Source organism: Pinus tabuliformis, chromosome 5_1 (assembly GCF_031772625.1).
Source record: "Pinus tabuliformis cultivar Carrire ecotype Pingquan chromosome 5_1, CPIR1, whole genome shotgun sequence".
NCBI classification, from domain to species: Eukaryota; Viridiplantae; Streptophyta; class Pinopsida; order Pinales; family Pinaceae; genus Pinus; species Pinus tabuliformis.
In genome coordinates this window covers 597,131,022-597,153,735 of record NC_142305.1, presented here as the reverse complement: position 1 = coordinate 597,153,735, position 22,714 = coordinate 597,131,022, and the positions used below count along the sequence as shown (strand labels likewise).

The following is a 22,714-nucleotide window of genomic DNA, read 5'->3' as shown; positions in this document are numbered from 1 at the left end:
TGAAGCTATTTCTGGCTTGAGCTTATTTGTGGAAGAAGGCAGAATTTCTATCTCCTGCTTTAAGCCATAAACTCCTAGACTTCTGTCTCCAATGATCTTCCTTCGAAAGGCAGGCTTTATGGAAGATTTTATGGAGCTCAGCTTCCTTGTCTAGAACTTCTTTAGTGATTTCTGCATCTTCACTTTGAGCATGGTGGTGGGCGAGGTTGTCCTAGGCCTGCTTTCTCTCTTTTGCAGGGGAGGGAAGGGATTTGGCCCAAGTTTTGAGGACCGCTTTCAATCTTCTAAGCTTTTCTTCCCAAATGAAGAAAGGGGAACCTTTTACTGGCAAAATCCAGCAGTCTTGAACCAGCTTCAGGAACTCTGGTTCCTTAACCCAAAGAGGGTTGAATCTGAAGGGGATGGGACCAAGATCTTTGTGGCCCGACATCTCAAGCAAAATGGGCTTATGATCAGAAGCGCTACATGGGAGGATATGCAATCTGGATTCTAAGCCCAGCAGAAGAAAGGAACTCTGCACCAAGCATCTATCAAGTCTAGCAACAATATGACCAGGACCTATTCTTTTGTTAGACCAGGTGTACTTACCATTTTCTGGAGGGATGTCGAGCAGATCCCAGTCCTGCATGAGGTCTTCCACCCATTCCCTTGCAGGATCCCTTATGATTGTTCCTCCTCGCTTTTCCTCCATGCGCATGGTAAGGTTTAAATCCCCTGCCACAATGATGTTTTCCAGATTTTCTGACTCCGACAGTTGTCTGATGGAGTCCCAACACTCTCTTTTCTCCCCTATATTTGTTGGAACATAGACATTGAAAAGACTGACTGCCTCCCTTGAGTCCAAAGGCTGGAGCTTCAAAAACAGCCAGTGGGTGTTGTGCAACTCGGTGACCAGCCTATACTTGAGAGGGTTCCAGAGGGAGCCCAGACCCCCAGAGGCTCCCCGTGCTGAAACTGCATGTCCGCTGCTTCCTTTCCAAATTTTTTTACTGATTTGGAGAAACTCCTTGTCCTCCATTTTGGTCTCCTGGATCAGAAGAATGTCTGGGGCTTCTCTTCTTATAAGACTTCTTGTTGCTTCTTCTTTCACTTTGCTCCCCATTCCTCTGCAATTCCAGGAGACGATCTTCATCATTTATTTTTATGATGATGGGCTCCCTTGGAACCCTGCACTTGATTTTTGTTCGTCTTCGGATTTTTTCCAAGGAGTTTCTCCAGAGTGGGCTGGCTACCCTGAAGCTTGTCCTTGTAAGTTTCCTGATCTCTCTTTTCTCTAGCAGATTTACGGCCTCTTGCAGATCTTCTGACTGATGTCTGCATGTCTCCTATTTCTCCATCCTCCTCAGACTCCTCCGAGTCATGTTCCTCCTCGGATGCTTCTGTTTGCTTTTCCTTGTTTCTTGCCGTGGCGCTTTCTTCAGGTCTTGCATCTGCTGAAGTCGTTTTTTCTGGTGGATTATCATGCTTTTCTTCTTCCTGGGGAGTCTCTTCGGCGGAGCTTAAGACCACATACCTATTTTCTTGACTTTTTGGCGGGGGAGCATTCTGGGTGGAGGCAGGATGGGGGACATGAACCCCAGAATTCTTTTGGGATGCCTTTGACCTCTTGACCTGGTTCCAACCCTCTTCCTTACCTTTCTCTGCTTCCCCTTTATTCGGGCACCCTCTTGCAAAGTGGCCATAAATATGGCATTTACGACATTTGAAAGGAAGTTGCTCGTAGTCCAGCACTTGTACGTGCGTCCAACTGCCGACCTTTAATTTGATGGCCTCCGGAAGCCCCACCTCTAAGTCTACCTCGACACAGATTCGGGCGCAATCATACTGGTCATTGTTGTTTGCTCTATCAATGAATTTTCCCAGAGTATTCCCTATGTGCTTGAGGGACTCCCAGTTCCAGCAATGCACTGGGAGATTAGGGAGCCGAACCCAGACAGGGACCGCCGTTGGGACATCCATGGTCGGGTCGAAGTCAGGGGTCCATTTATTGAGATAAAGACCCTAAGGTCCCATGAAATATGGCCCATTCTTGAAGATCAGGTCTTTGTCCTCCTTTGTGTTGAACTCAAACAGGAAGAAGCCTCTACCCAGAAAATAAGAGGTGACATTGTTTTCGATCAGGGGAACCCAGTTCTTGATGACCCAGTTTTCCATCGATTTTGGCGAGGGCCAAAGGCCCGTGAATTGACCCACCAGGGCTCGATCTGCCAGGGACAAGGCAACCTGGATCAGACCCTCAGGAGGAAGGTTTACCTCCGGAACATCGTCGAGCCTTTTGACGAATTTAGAGATTTCGGGCTTCTTCTTTTTGGGCAGCGAAGCCAGGAGAGAGGAGAAGGCTGCTTCAGCTTCCGGGGTGAAGCTTGCGAGGGACCGGTAGGCGAGCCTTGGGCCTCCATGGCAAAGCACAGATCAACAAACCCGATCTGCACCAAGCAAGAATAGGAAGCAAGGCATCTCAAGCTCGGAGAGAAGGAGATCCGATCAGACCCTGCAGGACGAGGGTGATCCAGGCAGATCTGACTGGTGCAGGGGCACAACGCGGTCTAGGCAATGAGCAGAAGGGAGGCCTGGCAGATCCAAGCAGCCCCGTAGTCAGGAGGACTAGGATTGGGGTGGAGAGGCCGAGAGCGCAGCGCCCAGACAGACTGCGCAGATCGCAGCGAGGGCAGCAACGCTCAGCGGGCCAAAAAAAAAAGTTCTTCCCTTCTTGAAACCATGAAATCAGCCTTTTTCTTGCTTAATAACTGTTTGTAAGCTTTAAGCTTTATGTTATCCTTGTTTGACTATTTCCACATTTTCCTTGCCTTTTTGCATTCCTTGTCAAAACCAAGCATTAATCGGAAGGCAATTTGTTTCAGACTTTTTAATTTTTACTCTTTTGCACTCTGTAAATGCGTATTGAATTAAATGTGTTAATTCATGACTATGAAGGCCGTGAATTGTGATTTTCTCCTTCTCGAAGATCCTCTCTAGCGTCATTTTGAAGGTATTACAATTTTCTAGAGTTAAAAGAATTCTGCCCTGTGGGACATTTTGTTGGACATGTTGAATTTTTGACTCTAATTATTTCTTCCTAGTCCAAGAGAAACTTAAATAAATTGGATTGTGATCTGATTTTAAGTCCCACAACTGATCTCCAATCAAAACTTCCTCCATTTTCTCATACAAACCATGCGAACATATTACATAATCTACTACACTTGCTCCATTGTAAGTATTGCAAGTAAAATTACCAGACTTTGCCCATCTAGCCAAGCTATTATAAATGACTAAATCAAAGGCCCCACATAGAGTAAGCAATTGTTCACCAAAGAGATTGCAACCCTTGTCCTTTGAAATTCTTTACCACAGATGATTACTCTCTTCTGTAAGCCAAATAGGGTCATAATCATCTTTACAACAAAGAATGCTAGCTTGCTCACTTGCAATCCTAGCATTGAAATCACCCACTATAAGCACTTCACCTAGCTGAGAATATGTTGCAATATCCGCTTTTAAGGTTGCAAATGGATCTTTGTGGTTAAGCCCTCTACCTTTGTAGATTTTGAATCTTGCGGCGCAAAATAGCATGCTGCAATTCTGATGCGGTTTCCTTTTTATGATATTTTAAACCAAATGCGTTGCTTATTTGAGTCTTCTTTTTCTAACTGAATGAGACGACCTTCTTTTTTCCTCACTAAAACCATGATACCCCAGTGCCCTTTGCCATTCCCTGCTGCCTTGTTCCACACTGCCATATTCCAGTATCCTTCAAACATAGGTGTCTTGCACCCTCATGCTCATGTGTTTCTATGAAGCAAATTTTATCTCTATCTTCCGCAATAGGCCCTAACCCAGGTCCTCGTCTCCATGGGTAACCTCTGCAGTTTCAACAAACTAATCGTAAGGAAATTTGGGTATGACTTGATTGCTATTTATTTTGACATGCAATACTCGCATTTGAGTCTTTGTCTATGCTCTCCCATACTGACCTTGCTTCCTAATTTCCTGTGAAATTGCTATTTTGCAGTAGGTGTTCAAGTTACATTTGAATAATCATTAGTGCTCTATAAAACCAAGATTCAAACAATAATGATTTTTAGTTATTAATTACCATACAAATATTGTTGCCATCAATTTCATTTTGTTATGATTATTAACAATGTCTACACTATCATTGCCACTACCAAAAAGTGCCACTATTCAAATACAAGATTCAAACAAAAATTGTCTTAGTCATTAGCTAATGCAAGGGTGTCACTCATCCTTCAATGAATTCTCCACCTTATAATGAGCATTAGATCATACCTAAGATCATTCATATATATATATATATATATATATATATATATATATATAACATTGAGAATTGTAAAAGTATTGTTGTTAATGAATTTTTGTCTCTCTAATAACCCATAAACACATATCCATAGACATTTCTATGTTAACAAATTTCACACTTTCGTAAGTGATTTTAATAACAATTAAACTCAAACTAAATAATGAATTATCTTTATTGCTATTAAATCATTATCTATTTTTTATTTTTATTTATTTTTAATTAAGATTATAAAATTATTTAATATAAAATATAATTTATATTTAAAATAATTTTTATAACATTACAAATTTATTATTGTCTTATTTAAAATTTTCATAATAAAAAAATAATTTCAATTTTTATTTTATTTTATAATATAAATATAGATGGATCATTTGTCCTATAAACAAAAAGTCTTATACCAATTTAATATATAACCTTATCATAACTTTAAAATTAAATAATAATAATAATAATAATAATAATAAAATAAACTTTCATATCATAATCCAAATTTACCATTTCAATTCCGCTATCATAAATCCAAATTTATAAATTTCAAATTTTTTTTTTCAGAGGAAAAAAACAAAATAAATTATATTAAGATGATATAATGATCAGTATTACAGGAATCTCAATCGAGATAAAAGTTTCAATTTAAAAAAAAAAAAAAAATTATAAATTTCAATTTTACCATCATGTTCGAAAACATTTCCAAATCTATCGAGTCGCAGAAACCTTAAAATTTCCGAAACTACCCACTCACACTTCGCAAAATTCAACGTAAATGGAAAAAGGATATAAATGTTGAAAATGTCCACTTATCATACGCCCTTTCGGCGCAAGCATGAGTCAGGTTTTAACAATTTGGCTAGATTTCCCAATAAAATTTTGACTCTCATTTCATACAGGTAGAATTGAGCCATAAACTGTCAATCCCATCCATTTCTTATTCTTATAAGATTTTTCCGATGTCTTTGTAACGCATCACTTTCAAAGCTTTTCTAGAGGATGGGCTTCGGACCTGGAGACTCTTCAAACCATCTTCGATGCCGCTCGGCCCTACTGTATGAAAATTAAACACCAAAGATGCCATTCTGTTCCCTCTCATTGATACGTTCAGAGCCAACTCAAATCAGTATGATTTAGCTAGTGTTAAGTTTTATATTTTTGATTCCTTGTGGTGGTCAATTTGGGCAGAGAAATGGCATCTTGGAGGTCATTTTTGCCTCTGTTAGTAATCATATCTCTCGTGATTTACGAAGAAATGGTGTCAATTCCCACCTGTGTGACGCTTCCACACCATTCTGACTACAGTCCGACACCCACAGACGTGACCGCAATGCTGGTTGCAGATTTGCTGTTGTTGGGTTCTGAAGCAGGCTACATGAATCTCATCTTCAGACACTCCTACATGACAAAGTTCTTCCGGGTGGGTTTTCTTTTCTTTTAGACACACCTTTTCTTTCAATGTTGTGATGAATTCAATGAGCAGGAACCATGTGTCTATGCGCCCTTTTGTCCAGCTTAATGTTGGTTTTTCCATTGGCATTGCGGTTAATTAGTTATGAATCTCGATAATTAATTTTTTCATGGGCATTCCAGTTGGGTGCCATGTAATCTGTACATTCTTCTGTTAAGATTATATGTGAAGGGTATACTTCCTAATTCACTGGAATTTAAAACTGGGGAATAAGTTGAGGAAGTATTCTGCATTTTAATGGGCAAATTCTTAAACTGGATCCATGTGTTTATTACCGTTGAAGTTGCCATACCCTGCCGCCATCGTTTGGATCTCACGCTTGAAGGGCTATAAGCTACCGTTGGGATTCTTTTTGCCTGGGCGCCAGAGTTCTGTAGTGGTACTTAGTGGTGCCTGCTGATTACTGTTGTATTCACACCTACTGGTGCCAAGAATAATTATTAAAGTTGAAAAAGGCTTGACATAAATTAGCTGTGGCGATCTTTCTTGGGACACAGCAAATGATATGGCCTGTGCTTGGTACATATCGGACCAGCACAAACATGTCGAGCTTATTGGACAGCGTGCTAACCCTCCTCTGCACACCAAGTGTAGGGTGTTTAATTTGATCCCTCAAGACTGTCAAAATAATAGCGATGACTGTCATGTATTCTGCCTCTTCTAATGCATAATTTCATTTAGTATCCCTGCTCTTACTTTCATTATGACACTATTCTTTGTTCTTTTATCTGAAGAACTTGGCACAAATGGCATCGACGCCTTTTGTTGTATCCAATGGCAGCATGATACATCTTGTATCATATCTATAAAAGTTTTCTCAAATGCCATGTGCAGGAGAAAGAAAAGCTGCTGTATTAGACAGAGTGAGATGCAGGAATTGATCACTTACAGCTCTACTTATTTCAAAGTTTCTGATGCAACCAAATAGGTACTTCTAAAAGTTTTGGTTTGTTATAATCCTGGCCTGATAGCAGTTAATAATCCGACGGGAAAATTTCTGTTATAACTTAAAAAAACCTTATTGAAATTTGATTCTGAACTGAAAACTGGGCAATCTACAACTGAAAACTAAATCTGAAAATTCTGGTTGCCCACAAGGGAACCTGAGTGTAACAATGCTTCAGTTGGCCATTGCTGATGCTTGCACGAGTTCTTAATGATGCTACATCTATTAATTGGTAATACTTCTGTGAGCTTTTGATGATTTCTTTGATGGTGGTGAAATTTTTGTATTTTCTCCTCTTTTCGTTGCGTTCATCTCGTTGATCATGGCTTCCTTTTTGTCTCCGACATGTCTCGTATGCATTGTACATGCTACTAGTGATTATTCTCTCTTTTAGTCCTGTCTTTGAGTGGTCCAACAAACATTATTGTCATCCAACAATATCTGGCAAGCGGGTCCTGCCCCCTATCATGAATAGATGAAACCATCCAATGTCCATGTGGTAATGCCACAAACTGCTCTGCCCCGTCCTTCCTCATGGGAATGATATCGGAATTCTACATTTAAGAACTATTAATAACAAATGGAATAAAAAACCAGCGATTTTGACCTCTAGGAGAAACAAAATATCAGACTTGACTTCAACAATAGTATTATGAATACTTTTTCCTTTTGTGGTCACTCCAGATTCTTTTTGCATTGATTCAATTCTGTCCACATTCTCTAGAGCATCATCTCCATTGTTACCGGTGCCTGCTTTTAAGTTTTGCAAGTTCAACTCGGTTGGATTAAGGGTATCATTGCCATACATTGCTCTAAAAGGAGTCATACCTATAGTTGCTTGCTTATTGTTGTCATAACTAAATTCCACAAAAGGAAGCCTTTCTTCAAACAGAGTTTTCATGGTAGCCACATGTTCCCTTAGCATGTTTTCCATTACTTGGTTGACTTTTTTAGGCCACCCATGTATTTGTGGGTGATACCCACTACTAAGTTCCCAGCAAGTGATGTTCCCTTAGCATGTTTTCCATTACTTGGTTGACTTTTTTATGCCACCCATGTATTTGTGGGTGATACCCACTACTAAGTTCCCAGCAAGTGCCCAAAGCTGTAAATAAATTCTTCCATAATGCTTGACGACTTTGGATCTCTATCATGCACAATCCTCTTTGAAAGGCCAAATCTAGAAAATGATTCAACAACAAGAATTTGTTCTATTTTCTCTACAGTGGGTCTTTTTGTATGGAATAAACTTGGACATTTTTGGTGGCCAATACACTAATGTTAAAAATGAAAATCTAATCAATCCGTTTTATTGCTATGGGTAGACACGTAAAAAAGTCATGGAAATACTTTTCCATTTGTTTCCTAGTACTTGCATCGACATAAGTGCTTATGCTATTGAAATATGTTTTGCTTTCCTTCCTTGGCCACTTTATACTCTAATGTGGCCACATCTAGATAAGATAAGATAAGATAATTATATTTATGTCCAACTAATGACCACAGAGTAGGTTAAAGGCACTGTTGAGTACAATGATGTCTATACAAAGTGGGAGAACCAAACGGTCTCCTATAAAAGATACAATGCATGAAGTAAATCAACATCTGACCCTAGCGGAGAAGATCCAAGAGCTAATAGGTTTGAGGATTAGACCCATCTCTCTTAACATCCGAGGCTGAATGAATAACACTGAAGAAACTCAACAAAGTCTGTTGGCCCGATGAAGAGTCGGTGGCAAGTGCGGACTGTCCACTAAATCGTTTCTTGGGGGGTTCGAGCATTGCTGAACGCTGGAGGACCTAGTCTGTCTCCCAGGAACGGATCTGCTGCTGAGATCTTGTGTGGCAGGGTGAGGTCCCACAGATCCTCACTGATTTGGAGTCTGGATACGTACTATTATCAATCGATCTCTTGGTACCCCTGTCTGAAGGTAGTACCATGAAAAATGTCATGATCCTCTGTGTGGGGTCTAGTCTGATGGGAGGTTGAAGAATATGCGCTCGGAACCTGAAAGCCTCCTGCATATATAGGGTCAAACATCTCTGATTAGGATACTTGAAAAATTCAGTGAGGGTTTGAGAATCTGTGAACAAGCAATGAAACCTTCCTCTAATCTCATAGTAGACAGGGAATCCAAGAATGAAATGCACCTCGGTCTCCACTTCCTATAAATGACATACCTGGCAGAGTTTGTCTGGTCTATCCACTTGGTGGTTTGTCTCTACCCGAAGTCTATGAGAACCTACTCTGAACTGGCCTAGAGGAATGTGAAGAGCATGCATCCAGTGGTGAAACGTATATTGGGGTCGAACAATGAGCCTGTCTCTCAACTCCAAGAAATGCTCAACGTAGAAGGCCATCTTTGGGTGCAACGCTCTTGGAGGATTGACCTAGGTGACCTGGACGAACTGCGTGTAGATGTCCTCCCTGATGATCTTGTTTAGCTCCTGTCTAGTAGGTAAAAGGTGACTAGGAGCATCTAAGGAATATCGGAAAGGAGGGAGATGATCCAACTAAATTCCCACTGACTCTAAGAGATTTGAAACTCTTGTAAACCAACATCTGGCTCGGGCTGAGGCAGTAGAACGGGCAATAGTCTCATAAGAGCAATTTGCCAAGTAAGGATAATGGTCCCTACTCTTTATTGAGTTTGCAAAGCTCTGGACACGATGCAAGAATGAAACCAATTTGAAGACCGTCTCAAGCCAAAAGGGCTGAGATCCAAACTTTGCAAGGATGATGTGCTACTGTACTATCAGTTTGCACCTAATGATGCGGCGGAGAAGAGGAATCTGGGCTCTCTCAGCTGAAGCCCAATCTGACTCAAGTAAAGACGGTCTCCAAATCTCTGAGCCATATAGAACAGTGGGACGGATCAAGGTGTCCATGAGGCTCATCTTGGACGAGATGTCCTAGAAGTGATGTCGAAAGCACTGTCTCTCAAGAAGGGCTAAGGATCCATATGCTTTGTTGATCCGAGGCTGAAGCGCTGGTCGCAAACAAAAGAAGGGGCCTGAGAATTGCACCCCAAGTAAGTATACATGCTGGTGATCTCAATCTCCTCCCCTCTGAATAGAAAGGGAAGGTTTGAGGGTTTCTTCACCCCATTGAAGATCATAACCTTTTGTTTTACCCAAGTTGATCGTCAACTGTCGATGATCACAAAACAGAGCTAAGGCATCCAACTGTCTCTGTAATCCTTCTGGGGATGAGGAGAGGAGGACCACGTCGTCAACAAAGAGTAAAATAGATATCAGAACATGGTGAAGAAGGCAACCATCAGTGTCCTGGATATGCTCGCGTAGAAATGCTTCCAACTCATCAATATAGATCCCAAACAGCGTAGGGGACAGTGGACAACCCTATTTAACCCTAATAGTGCTTCAGATGAAATTAGATATCCCATGGACTGTGTGAAGACGACCAAGAACAGACTCATATATGCACATAAGGGTTGCAGAGATGCCAATATCTCTAAGTCTCTGGAGCAAGGCCTCCCTCGGAACAGAGTCAAAAGCTTTCCGAAAGTCTACGAAACAACAATAGACTTTCGAAGAGAGGTGTCATGCCTCCTCAATCACAGCGCAAAGGGTGAAGATGTGGTCAATGGTTTGATGAGTCGGTCAAAACCCTGCCTGTCCCCTAGCTCTGAGTTGTCTCTGCTCAAGGTCACTGGAGAGCTTCCTATGTAGAACAATAGCATACAACTTCGAGAACATGTGGCCCATCATGATCGTTTTGTAGTTATTGGGATTTGAGTTGGACCCTGATTTGTGGATCGGATGGATGATGTCGTGTGACCATGTTGGTGGAAAACCTTCACGGACTACATGGTTGAAGAGATCACCCAAGTAGCTAACCAAAGCACAAAAACTGTGCTTAAAGAACTTTGCTTGGTAGCCTTCCTGATCGGCTGCTTTATTGCTGTTCATCAACCAAATGGCCTCTTTAATATCTCTGTCTGAGAATAGGTAATAGGGAGAGGGCAGGGAGGTAACATGAATTTGGGCCTGCTCGGGAATATCAATAAGTTTGGAAGTGTGAGAGAACATGGATGTAGGGTTGAGGTCAGGTGGAAGAGGGGAGTGTCGGGGAAGGATGGTATGCCAAAATTGTTTAGGGGAGTGGGCAAGGAGAACAGAAAATTCCCGTCTTCTATGAGAGACAAAGAGTCGTTTCTTGTGATGAAGGAGACGATGATAAGAAGCTTTGAGGTCGGAGTAGAAGGGTTGAGAGTGGGTGAAAGCATATCGAAGTTCTCGATGTAGAGTCTTGCATTCGTCATCGTACCATTTGTTCATGGGGCAAGATCCAACTTTAGGGGAGATGGAAGTGGAACGAGTGGAGTGGGGGAAGGATTTGAGTGCTGCTTCCCAAATGGCAGATGAAAGACAGGTGTATTTAGTGGAAGCAGAATCAAGCAAGGAGAACTGGGTCTTCGATGGGAGCATCTTGCGTAGGGTAGAGGAGAAGATGTCAAGGTCTCCTTCGTCAAATCGGAAGGTAGTTCGAGGTGGGCCTCGAGGGGAGGGATGGGGTGGAAGGGGAGGGTCAAACTGGAGAGAGAAGGAAAGAAGTGCATGATCAACAAGGGGGATGGGGGAGACTGAGAAATGGCGAATAAAAGGGAGTAAGTTATGGCTAGCAAGTACATAATCAACTACACTTGCACCCCTGCCATATGGCAAACATGTGAAAAAACAAGAGTCTAGGAAACAGGATAGACCATTTAGAATCAACAACTCCTGGGATTCCCCTAATTGCAATAGATGCTTACAATAAACTGTAGTGGGTCCCAAAGCATCATCTGACATTTGGTGAAGCCCTACTGAATCTGGATCTATCCCCTGGGTACAAAACACATCCTTTGATTGGTTGTGGAGAGGGATCTAGAGATCTCTAGTGTGAGCATTGAAGTCACCTAGGAGGATGACTTCCCCAATAGCAGAGTACTAAGTGATGTCAGTGTACAATTCTATAAAGGGGTCCCCATTTGAGCCATTATGGACGACAAATGGTGAAGAGGCCGGGGGGAAGTAACAAACTGCAATGTAGATGTCCCTCGGAGGAGAGGCTCCGATGCTAATCTGAATACACGTACACCTCGGCTACCAAGGATACCCTGTTTCGGAGTGAGTCACTAGCCAAACAAGCAACTCCACCTGATCCTCTGACCCCTCCTAAGCTCCTCCTCTCCTGCACAAGTGGTTGTGATCTATAAACAATTATGGATATTCTATTGAAATAGTTCACCACAAGAAATCTTATAATATTCTACAATGTTCACCACGCAATATTCCATTGAAGATGCATATTTAATATTATTAGTTTCAACATAGCAATCACTAAAAATAAGCTGAAAACTGAAATGAAAGAGACAAGCAATAACACACCATCCACACAATGAACACAATATGTACCCTAGGAAAACCCAAGTTGGGAAAAAACGAGCTACAAGGTGATGCCTATGCTTTGCTCATTTCTTCTGAATACGAAAAGCAAATACAAGCAAAGTGACACTCACTATGGAGATGCCATGGACATTGTGGTCAATATGGATACTACAATTTCTTCTTCTTGCTTTGTTATGCTTCAATATCCCTTTCTCAATGCCTTGCTTTCCTATGGAACACTACTCAATACAATAAGAATGGAACCTCTATCTTTTAGCGGCCTAGTATTTAACATAGCCTGATAGCTATTGAGGGTTAGGGTTAGCGTTCATTGTTGACAATTCACCTAGATCAGCTCCAATGGTCATATGTGAGGTCTCCAATGTTTAAACTCCTCAAATCATGCTAACAACCTCCCACAAAGTAAAGGGAAGTCCATACGTGCCAAATAGGAGACCCAAGGACTAGGTAAAGCATCCTCCAAGATGGTCATCCCATCAAACTATGTCACATATGCCTACCAACGTGTGAATGGGTTGAGTGCTCCAAAATTTGTGATGTGGCGTGGCATGATAGGTCTAGGTGCACGAAGAATAGCCCCAAACTACCTAGGGTGCTGTGACCAGTGCCTCAAGAGTTGTAAGACTGCCTTGAGAGTTGTGGACTACCTTGAGAGTTGTGGACTACCTTTAGAGTTGTGAAGATGCCTCACAAGTTGTAAAAATGGTACTACCATGCTTTATGCTACAAGCATCCAAGTAACAAACCATGTGTAAGCAACCGAGTGTATGCCAAGTGCTCTATGCCATGATGAAACCCATGCAATGTCCACTTAGCCCCAAAATTCTAGGGTGCTCCACAAAGGGATCCACACAACATCCTCATGTACAATCATCTAGCAAGGTGTGGAGACTAGAACATTATATGATCAAGTATTATTCTATGATAAACAAGCTATCCATCATCAAAACCTCTAGCACATCATCGTTCATGTCATCTAAAATCCACGAAACCAAGTAAATGTCCCAATTGTCAAAAATCTTTGTGATGAATATCACAAGGGTAATGAAGAAATTCACTAGTATGAACCTCATGCAAAATGAGGGGTAACAATCTCCAAGGAGGGAAAGCTCCAAAAATCCAATATAGGGCAATAGTTAGGATAATTTCTCTTTACTTGATAACTGCTTGTGATATATTTTTACCTTTTCTTATTTGTTAGCTTCTTCTCTTATTATTATGTTTGTTCTTAACTTCTTATCATCAAACATCTACCAAAACAAGAAGAACAATAGTACACAAGAACACAGGATATAGGCTGCAAGCTAGTGCCAAAACCTCTCCACCTGAGAGGAAAACCCGTAAATCTCCTCTTCTTATAGATTCTTCAATTGATGAATTCCAAGACCTCTAGACCAAGACCAATACCCTTCCAAGACCAAGTCCAGCCTCCTTGATGATGTGCTTCCTTTTGTCCAAGTCAAACCTAGTCAAATCTCTTCCAGCAGCACAACTTCGACCCCAACAACAGAATTTCGGCCTCTACTGCAGGTCTGAAATTTTTGGCCCTCCTAGCAGCAACAGCTTCCACACGTGTGAGCTTATTTAGGGATTCCAAGGCTTCTTCAAACCTTCGCTTGACTTTCTCCTTCTTCTAGGGCTTGAGGATGACCTAATTCGACCTTCTTTTTGCTTCTTTTCCAAGTTTGATCCTGCAGCAGCAAAACCCTAACCCAACAGCAGAAACCCTAGCTTCCTTTCTTCGCACGTGTGAAGAGAGAGAGAGAAAATAGCCCAAACACTTGATCCTTGTCCTTGTCCTTCTTCGTTAGCCTCTTTCTTCTTCTCCTTCACTTTCTTGATGAGAGAATGAATTGTATCTCTAGGAGGTCGAGTTCCCTCCTATATATAGGCTTCCAAGGTGGACAAAGATCCTCAAAATAGGCTGACTTGGCCTTGAAGGGTATTTTGACACTTTTAAATACAAAAATAATTCGTTTTACAAGTTACAATGTGCCCAGTGGGGTCTTCAACATATGACAATGACTCTTTTGACTTCTTTGTTGGACATACCAATGCTCCCTGTGTGTTTCGCTACATGGACTAACCGCCTCTCGTGGATCCTTATCTTCGGCGATGCGATCATTGACTAACACCTATGGGTTTTGGTCTAACGACAATCGTGATTCCCAACAAGTGGTATCAAAGCGTAGGTCACGAGTTTGATACACACCCGGCTCGTGTTGGGGGGGAGATTGTTGGAAACTTGGACATTGGATAAACCAACGCTCCCCATGTGTTTCGCGACATGGACTAACCGCCTCTCGTGGATCCTTATCTCTGGCGATGCGATCATTGACTAACACCTGTGGGTTTTGGTGTAACGACAATTGTGATTCCCAACAATGTTGACCTAGCACAAACCCTAGAAGCACTCAATGGGTGCTTGACCTCTAAAATAAAAGACCTTGAGCATGAAACCCATGCTCAAAATTAATAATACTAATAAATTTTCTTTCATTTTAAAATATACAAGAATCCCACAAATGATCTCTTCTTGGAAGTTTGTTACCAAACTCATGTAGTGGAGACCTTAGATAGTGTCCTTCAAGAAAAGAAGAAAGAGGAGTCCTCCCTGCCTAGCAATGAGGATGACTTTAAGGAAAATCATGATGACCAAACAAATGAGGAATCCATGAAAGATCCTTGCACTGTGGATTTGGGAATTTGCTACGAATATGGTATGAGTGAAACCCCATTGAAATCCACGAAGATGAGCATGGTGAAGTGGGGCCTTTCATTCAAGAAAGGGTGCTTGATGAAAATCATAAAAATCTGGGTATTGTAGCTCCTTGTGAGGTTGACATTTCTGATTTCTTATGCATCAACGAGGGAAAATGGGAAGTTGGCAGCCATCGTTTTAGCAATGACCCTATTTATGATACTGACGACAAGGTTGAAATTGATTGTCCCTTTCTTCAAGGCTCTACTCACAATGACATACTTATTCACACCCCTGAGAGGGAGGATCATTGTTTTCCCACACATGAGGAAGGTCTATCAGAAGTAGCTAGCCCCATTTATGATACCTATGGTGACATTGACAAGAGCCTTACTTTCCCTTGCATTACCTCGCCCTTTCTCATACCATCACTAATATTGATGAACCCTTTCCCCTCCCTGAGTATGGTGTTGAGGAAGAGCTACTCATTAGATGTATCCCCTCTTCCTAGACATACACTTTGAGGATTATGAGCACACAATTGTTGCCCCTCTCCAATGTGCCCATCACATCGAGCAACCTGTTTGTTGTGCCCCTCCTTCTCCTCAGTCCCCTTTCCCATCTCGTCATGAAGTTGTGACATCCATAAAGGATGACATTATGAACAATGATCGTGATAGGGAGTTCTTGAGTTTGGTCATTCAGTCGTCCATTTTGTGTCTATAAGAGGCTCCAAACCTCCAAATTGGTATCTTTCCCCTCATCCAAGACTCCTTTCTACATCATATGGATATCATATTTTCCCACCTCCCACCCACATCATCCTCCATGTGATTGTTTGTATGTTGGCTTTTGGATCTATCTCATGAGTAATCATATAGGCAGACATTTTTACATTGATCTAATGATATGTTGGTTACACTAGCTCTATGATTACACTTAGTATTTGCTTGAGGTAATATGCATGTTAGGGTAGGATGCATTGCATATTAATTTTCACATTAGAACTAACATCATATTATGTTATTATGCTAGATTAATTGCATTTAGGTTAAACTTGCACTTAGATTCAATTTCCTGTGATTTTTATGGCCTAACAAAAGCATGGGCGATCATAATACGCTGCAAAAACATGCCGCCTCGTGTGCTTGGTCTTTGATGTGCAAATAGCAGGTCTACGATCCTAGGAGATTGCTGATGTTCTCATGACCTCCCTGTTTGAGTATGTTCATGCACTCTATTGAGAGATCATGTCCCAGTTGGAGCCAGATGTTACCCACCACTAGTGGGTGACACCCATTGGAGAATTTTTTCTCCTAGATTGTCTTTAGCTGGCAGCTAATAGCCCTTTGCAGCTACCAGATAGCTCAATGTGCCACCATCTCCGCCACCTGAGCAAGCCATTATGTGCTCTCGCACCCCTGTTATGATCGTATGTTTGAAGGTGGGCCTTCCAACCCCGAAGGTATGGCTTTTCATCATGTAATTGGGTATTTTTGCTTACTTATCATGGACACATCTAGACATGGATTAGTGGGAGAACTCGACGGAAAGAATGGGCTTGGTTTGTACTCTTGTCCCTTTGACCAAATTGATGGCTAGTCTCGTGTCCTAGTCCCGTGGGATCTCCTTTATTGATTACAAGCTTTAGGAGTGACAATACATGGGAAACTGCGATTTTGGTTACGTGTTCCCACTTCCTGACGCCACGTATTATCATTCCCCTCCGCTCATTATGTTGGGGCCTTCGTTTTGAATTTTGAGTTTTGGTTGGAATAAAGGTTAAGAACAGGTGGCGGGGACAACGGTTCAAGTTGCGGAGCTGATAGCCAAAGGAAAGGGACAAGAACTAGGAGTGAATGGGCAGTTGCGGTAAGGTGGCGGAAGAGTATGGAAGCAACCGAGGAAGTGAAATAGAAGGCAGCCGAGGGCAAAGTCAACCGAACGGAATTGGCAATGGAAATGCAAAATAAAGGATAAAAGGCAAAAGATAGCAGGAGGAAGGGGTTGGTGATGAAGTGGGTGAGCAAGGGCAGGATCCTGAGAGCTAGATTGGTTGCGGAAGAGCTAGGACTGTCCTCAACTCTGCTTATGTCCATTCTTATCAGTTGTGTTCTATGAAAAGTACTCTTTGTGTATTTGATGAACGGGCCTCGAGCCTTTTATATTCTGTCATGTACTCTCTTATATTCCAGTTTATGGAAGAAGCAGTTTGGGTTCCTTATTGTATTGCTGTGTTCCTTATGGGCTATTTAAATTTTTAAATGAATGATCAATAACTAGATAGTTTCCTGTGATGACATGAACATAATGACAATCTTAGATAGTACAACAAATTGAGTGTGATGAACTACTGTTGTACGTTATTTCCATTTCCTCAATACCCCACCCAGCTCCATCTAACTTTGATCACAGCACACCTCGGGTGAGACTTCTTGCCCCCCGGGTAAGGTGAAAATGGCGGTGTTGTCCTAGACTACAGCGGAGCCTTGTTGGCCCCTTGAGCTTGAACCTAGGGTCTCTTCCTTGTTGTCATTTTTGTGCCAACAAATGGTTTCGTTGCTGGGACCTGAAATAAAAAAGAGGGGTTCAGAATATGGTATCGAGGATCTTTAAGAAAGAAATAAGAAACTGGTGGGACGACCAAGTGGATCGGTTTGTGTCGCAACAAGATGTCCTTTGAAGCCAGACTGTTGCTAAGGTGAACGACGAGATCTTGTATTCAGAAGTTGCAAGCGATCAGTACGAGATCTTCTGGTGTAAGTTCCCGGAGGAACTATACAATTGGCTGCGGAGATTGCAAGTGAAGGGTCAGCCGAAGGGACAACAACCATCTCGTCGTGGTTGGAGCTCCACTAATCTTGCAACACTCCAACACTTGGACATCGATTTGACAAGAGCAGTAGACTTTTGGGTACAGACTACTCTGGAGGGATACGTGGTCGAGTTCGCGGCAGAAAGTTATTAGTCCTTCTTGAAGGCTGATGCGGTGTTCAGTTCGGGGCTGAGGGGAAAATAGCTGAAGGAAGTACCTCTTTGGATTAAAAAATTGATGGTGGAGGAAGGTTTAATTTCTTTCCAAGAGGTGAGCATGGCAGTGTAAAACCCCAGTGTTGGGGGAAGGATACAAGGGGGGAAATGCTACTGAACGGGGGACTGTGATGCCACTGAAAGGATGGATGTAGGAGACTCACGAAGGGCTAGGGAAGTGAGAGCACAGAGGAGGGCGTTGATAGTAGAAAAGTGGCAAGAAAGGGCCATGCAGGCTATGAAGGTGCATGTAGAGGGACCACACCAAGCAAGAGCGGTGTCGAAGGGTCCAGAAGGAAGAGATGAGATTGCTGAGAACTCAGAGAAAGGAATAGAGACAGATGGACCAGGCAGAAGCACAGAAGGCGGTAGGAGACCTCCTTCCCTTGTCGTGGGGGAGGTGTCTAATGGAAGTGGTCGTAGCAATCCCGAGGAAGAGATGGACGATGAGATGTGTGATGTTATGAGACACTGTTTGCGGAGGGCAATGCGCCAAATGAATCAAGCATTCGACCCCCTGTAGCTCAGGTATCATTCACCCTGACCTTTCCCTGGTACTTTACGACAGTCCCGGTAAATTTGTTGCTAAGTTGCTTAAAGCAATACGGATACATAGTGTGCATGTTAGATATAAAACAGATTCTGGTACCCTTAGTAGTAGTGGGAATAATAGTATTACTAATCTAGGATTGCAAGGATCTAAATAGTCAAGGACCCAAGGCTTTGTGCTTTTAGCACGCACTCAGGCCAGAATGGCAAGATCCTTTACCAGATACCCAAAGTTCTCTGGTCAAGGGAATGAGGTTGTGGACCAACACTGGTACCTCTGTGAGGCGATATGGAAAGCTCGCCAAATGCCAGACAATGTGAAGGTGATCGAATTCCAGACCACCCTTAGGGAGAGAACCCTGAGATGGCTTATCAAATGCGCAGAGCTAAACCAAAATCCGACGGTGGATGACATCAAGAAGAGCTTTATACAACAATTCAAGCTTCCACAGATAGATCAGCAGGGGCTATTGGAGTTATGGGAGATAAAACAACGAGATGGAGAGACCGCCTGGGAATTGATGTACAGGTTCAAGGACACAATCGGCAAGCTAAGTTACCCCATAGATCCAAATCACCAAAGGGATTGGTTTATCAAGGCACTCCAACCCCTTACTTGGACGCCCTTAACACAACAAAAGATTGAGACCCTGTAGGATGCTCTGGAGTAGGAACTCACATTGAGGCGATGGCAGGGTACCCACATGAATATCGGGGGGGGGGGGGGGGGGGGTGCAGGGATAGCCAACTTAACAGAGAAATTGAAAGACTTATAGCCGGTCCGCCGAGACACAACGTGTGGTGCACCCATTGCTTGGTCGAAGGTCACGTCGCGACTGAATGCCCGAGGCTAAGAGGCATGAATCCTACTATAGGGCTTGCCGGACTAGCGGGGGCTTCGCCTATAGTTGTGGTTGTGGCTGTAGGATCGAAAGGGGCATCTTCAGGCCGAAACCAACCTGAGTACTGTGAGGTCTGTAGGAGCTATGGACACTCACCTCAATTGTGCCCGATATTGCAGAAATATTCAACCGTACCAAACAATACCTATTGTGAGTTCTGTGCATCCACAACTCACCACACCGAACAGTGTCGAGCATTGGATGCTTTGGCAGAGAGGCTAGACTGGTGGACTTTCAAAATCAATGAGACCACTCCGGAGGGCGAGGAACAAGAGGAGGAACAAGAGGCAGGGGATCTGTGTGATGCTACAACTGCGACCAAGAGGGACATGTCGCCAGAGACTGTCCTCTTCCAAGAAGACCTTGGTGCTCTCAATGCCAGGTCAATGCACACGCAATAGAGGATTGCCCCAAGTTGATCGCAAGATGGGAAGAGTGAACTAGGCAAAGGGGAGCTAACTTGATCAATGCAGAACCGAGAGCTACTGAAATAATTCCACTATCCAACATAAATATAGTAACTAGAGGAGGAAAGAAGATGGGGGCTGATTAGGGTGCGCCAGAGCAACCCCCGATTGTTCGAGTAGCTTCCCCAAAACAATCATACGACCCTGGATAACAAAAACAATACTATCAGGAGGTAGCAAAAATGTTTGAAAACTTGGTGGAACCCCAAAAGGATAAGGTACCAAATTTAGCAAAGTCCACCGTGTCCCGCCTGATTGAGGAATGGTTCAAATTGTTCTTGCAGATTGTCAACAATGATCAGATGTTAGGAGAGCTACACAGGAGTCTGAAAGCAGTTCTGCCGAAAGGAGAAATTGGGGAAGAAGGAATCTCAACAAATCTGCTAGAGAAGCACATGAGGAGAAGAGTCCGAAGAAACAAGAAAAGAACAGGCAAGGAGTTCTGAATTGACGCACAAGTGGTAGGATTCCAGATCAAAGACACAATGTTGGATCTGGGTTCAGACATTAACATTTTGCCCATGAAAACATGGGAGGCATTGGAAAAACCACAGTTGAAGTACTCACCGATCTAGCTGCGAATGGATAACCAATACTGCATTCTGCCCATTGGGAGGTTGGAGGAGGTGGAAGTAGATATCACATGGGTGAAAACACACACAAACTTTGAGGTAATAGATATAATGGGGGACAAAGATACTTACCCAACATTTCTTGGCATCGACTGGGCCTATGAGAATTATGTTGTCATTGATCTCAAGAAGGAGTTGATGATCTTTGAAGTAGAAGGGATGCGGGTAATATAGCCGCTAGATCCGTACCAAGGACCAAGATTCATGGAACCAGTAGATGACCGAGATGAACTTGGAACACTAGACCAATTATACCGATTAACAACAGGGAGGAGGGAAGATTACATCAACCCCACAATGGAGGGGTCAGTCAACTGGAGGAGTATACAGAGCTCAGAGGTGGGCTCCGAGGCTGCGTGGGATGCCTGGCATCAAGGAGGATACAAAGTCAATACAAGACGCTACACCATAATATTCCGCATCAACTGGATTGGGATAGAGGTAAGTGATTATCCTACTTTCCATGGCATAGACTCGGTAGACGTATTTCTAAGTAAAGTTGATAGAACCATAAGGGAAAGCCACAAGGTACCATTGTTGGACATTGCACTACAAGCAACCCCAACACAGTGGTGGGGATCTCATTGCAACACCCTTCGTGATTGGGACAAGGTCAAGTGGGCCATGAGGGAAAGGTTCAAGGAGGAAGGGATCGACCGCGAGAGAGTGTAAAACACAGGGGAGACTTTGATCCTCGGCAACACCTAGAATGCTGCATAGACAGATGGAACAAGGAACGAATCCCAAAGGAGCTATGGGTACACATGTTTGTACACACCCTAGGTACAATCCCACAGGCTTGGTACATACAAGAAGAAATTCAAAGACAAACTGGGGACTGGGATGCACTGGCTGAACAATTCTGTAGCAGTTTTTCATTTAAAGATAGTGACAAACGGCTAACTGAGGCTCTGTATGCCATCAAAAGAATACTCTTCACCTCAGGATAGTTATGGGAAGGATGCATTGACGAAAAGTTCCTGCAATACTTTTACGAGTCAGGGTACCCAGAGTCCATGGCTTGCAGGATGGTGAGCATAGATCCAGAGGATGATTTAGAGGGACTAAGGCACTTGACATTTCAAGAGACTGAAGGAGAAAGGGATATTCAGGAGGGACCGATAATAGATTCTCCCCACTTACTCCCAATAAAACTACGGTAGCATAACATCGGGACGGAGGACAAACCAAAGATGACATCTATAGGGGTCTACTAGGATGAGCACATGACTAAGGAAAATTTTGATCTATTGCGGGAGTATGAGGATTTTTTCCCAACTTTAGTCGCAAAGTAAAATGAATCAAAGGAGATATCAGCGAAATGAAAATTGTGTTAAAGCCGGATGCCAAGTCTGTGAAGCACAGACTGTATAGGCTAAACTCAAGAGTAAACGAAAAGGTTAAGAATGAGATCGATAAAATGTTGGAGGCAGGGCTCATCTTTCCTGTAGACAAAGTAGAATGGATCAGCCCAATAGTGATCCAGAACAAGAAGAACACCACGGAAATAAGGGTCTGTAAACTACCGTAGCCTCAACAATGCTTGTGTCCATGACCCATTCCCCATGCCTTTCAGTGATGAGGTCTTGGATAATGTTGCGGGGAACGAAGCCTACTCCTTCACAGATGGGTTCTCAGGGTACCATCAGGTCTACATAACAGAGGAGGACAAGAAGAAAACAACGTTCACCATAGAATGGGGCTCGTACGCATAGTCATGCCTTTTGGCCTAAAGAATGTACCTGCTGTGTTCTCTCGAATTGTTATCGCTGCCTTCAGAGACTACATTCATTGGTTCTTGGAAGTATACATGGACGATTGGACAGTTTACAGCCTATTGAAGAAGCATGCCAGCTTACTTAGAGTAATGTTCAATCAGTGCAGACAACTACAAATCTCCCTAAACCTGAAGAAGTGTATCTTTGCAGTTCCGTTTGGTACGTTGCTAGGCCACATCGTTTGCAAAGACAGTGTTTGTGTGGACCCTGCAAAGGTTGTGGCAATTGTAAATATGGATCCACCGGCCAATGTGAAGCAGTTACGATCAACGTTGGGCCACTATGCATCCATAACCGCTCCCATGGAGAAGCTGCTCAAGAAGATGGAAACATTCAATTGGATGAAGACTTGTCAAGTGGCATTGAACATCCTAAAGGAAAAGTTGGTAAGTGCGCCCATCTTAGTATACCCAGACTGGAACAAACAATTCCACGTACATATCGATGCATCAGGCATTGCGCTAGGGGCAGTGTTGGCGCAACCAAGGGAAGGGAACTTGGATCATCC

General features: G+C 42.8%; 2 protein-coding genes across 3 annotated transcripts in view; one reads left to right on the top strand and one right to left on the bottom strand.

Annotated features, from left to right (window-relative positions):
- Positions 1-211: 211 nt before the first annotated feature.
- On the bottom strand, positions 212-1,018 carry LOC149166279 (uncharacterized). The gene has a single exon (XM_089430117.1). It carries the CDS (start codon positions 1,016-1,018, stop codon positions 212-214), a length of 807 nt encoding a protein of 268 aa, XP_089286243.1.
- Positions 1,019-5,109: 4,091 nt separating this feature from the next.
- LOC149166278 (uncharacterized) overlaps positions 5,110-22,714 on the top strand; it is a 276,820-nt gene continuing 259,215 nt past the window's right edge. The window contains exon 1 of one of the 2 annotated variants that reach the window (XM_089432528.1): positions 5,110-5,735. In XM_089432528.1, coding sequence (XP_089288654.1) covers positions 5,508-5,735 — 228 coding nt within the window. In that variant the 5' untranslated portion in view covers positions 5,110-5,507. The remainder of the gene's footprint in view (positions 5,736-22,714) is intronic. The other variant, XM_089432527.1, reaches the window with a different exon arrangement.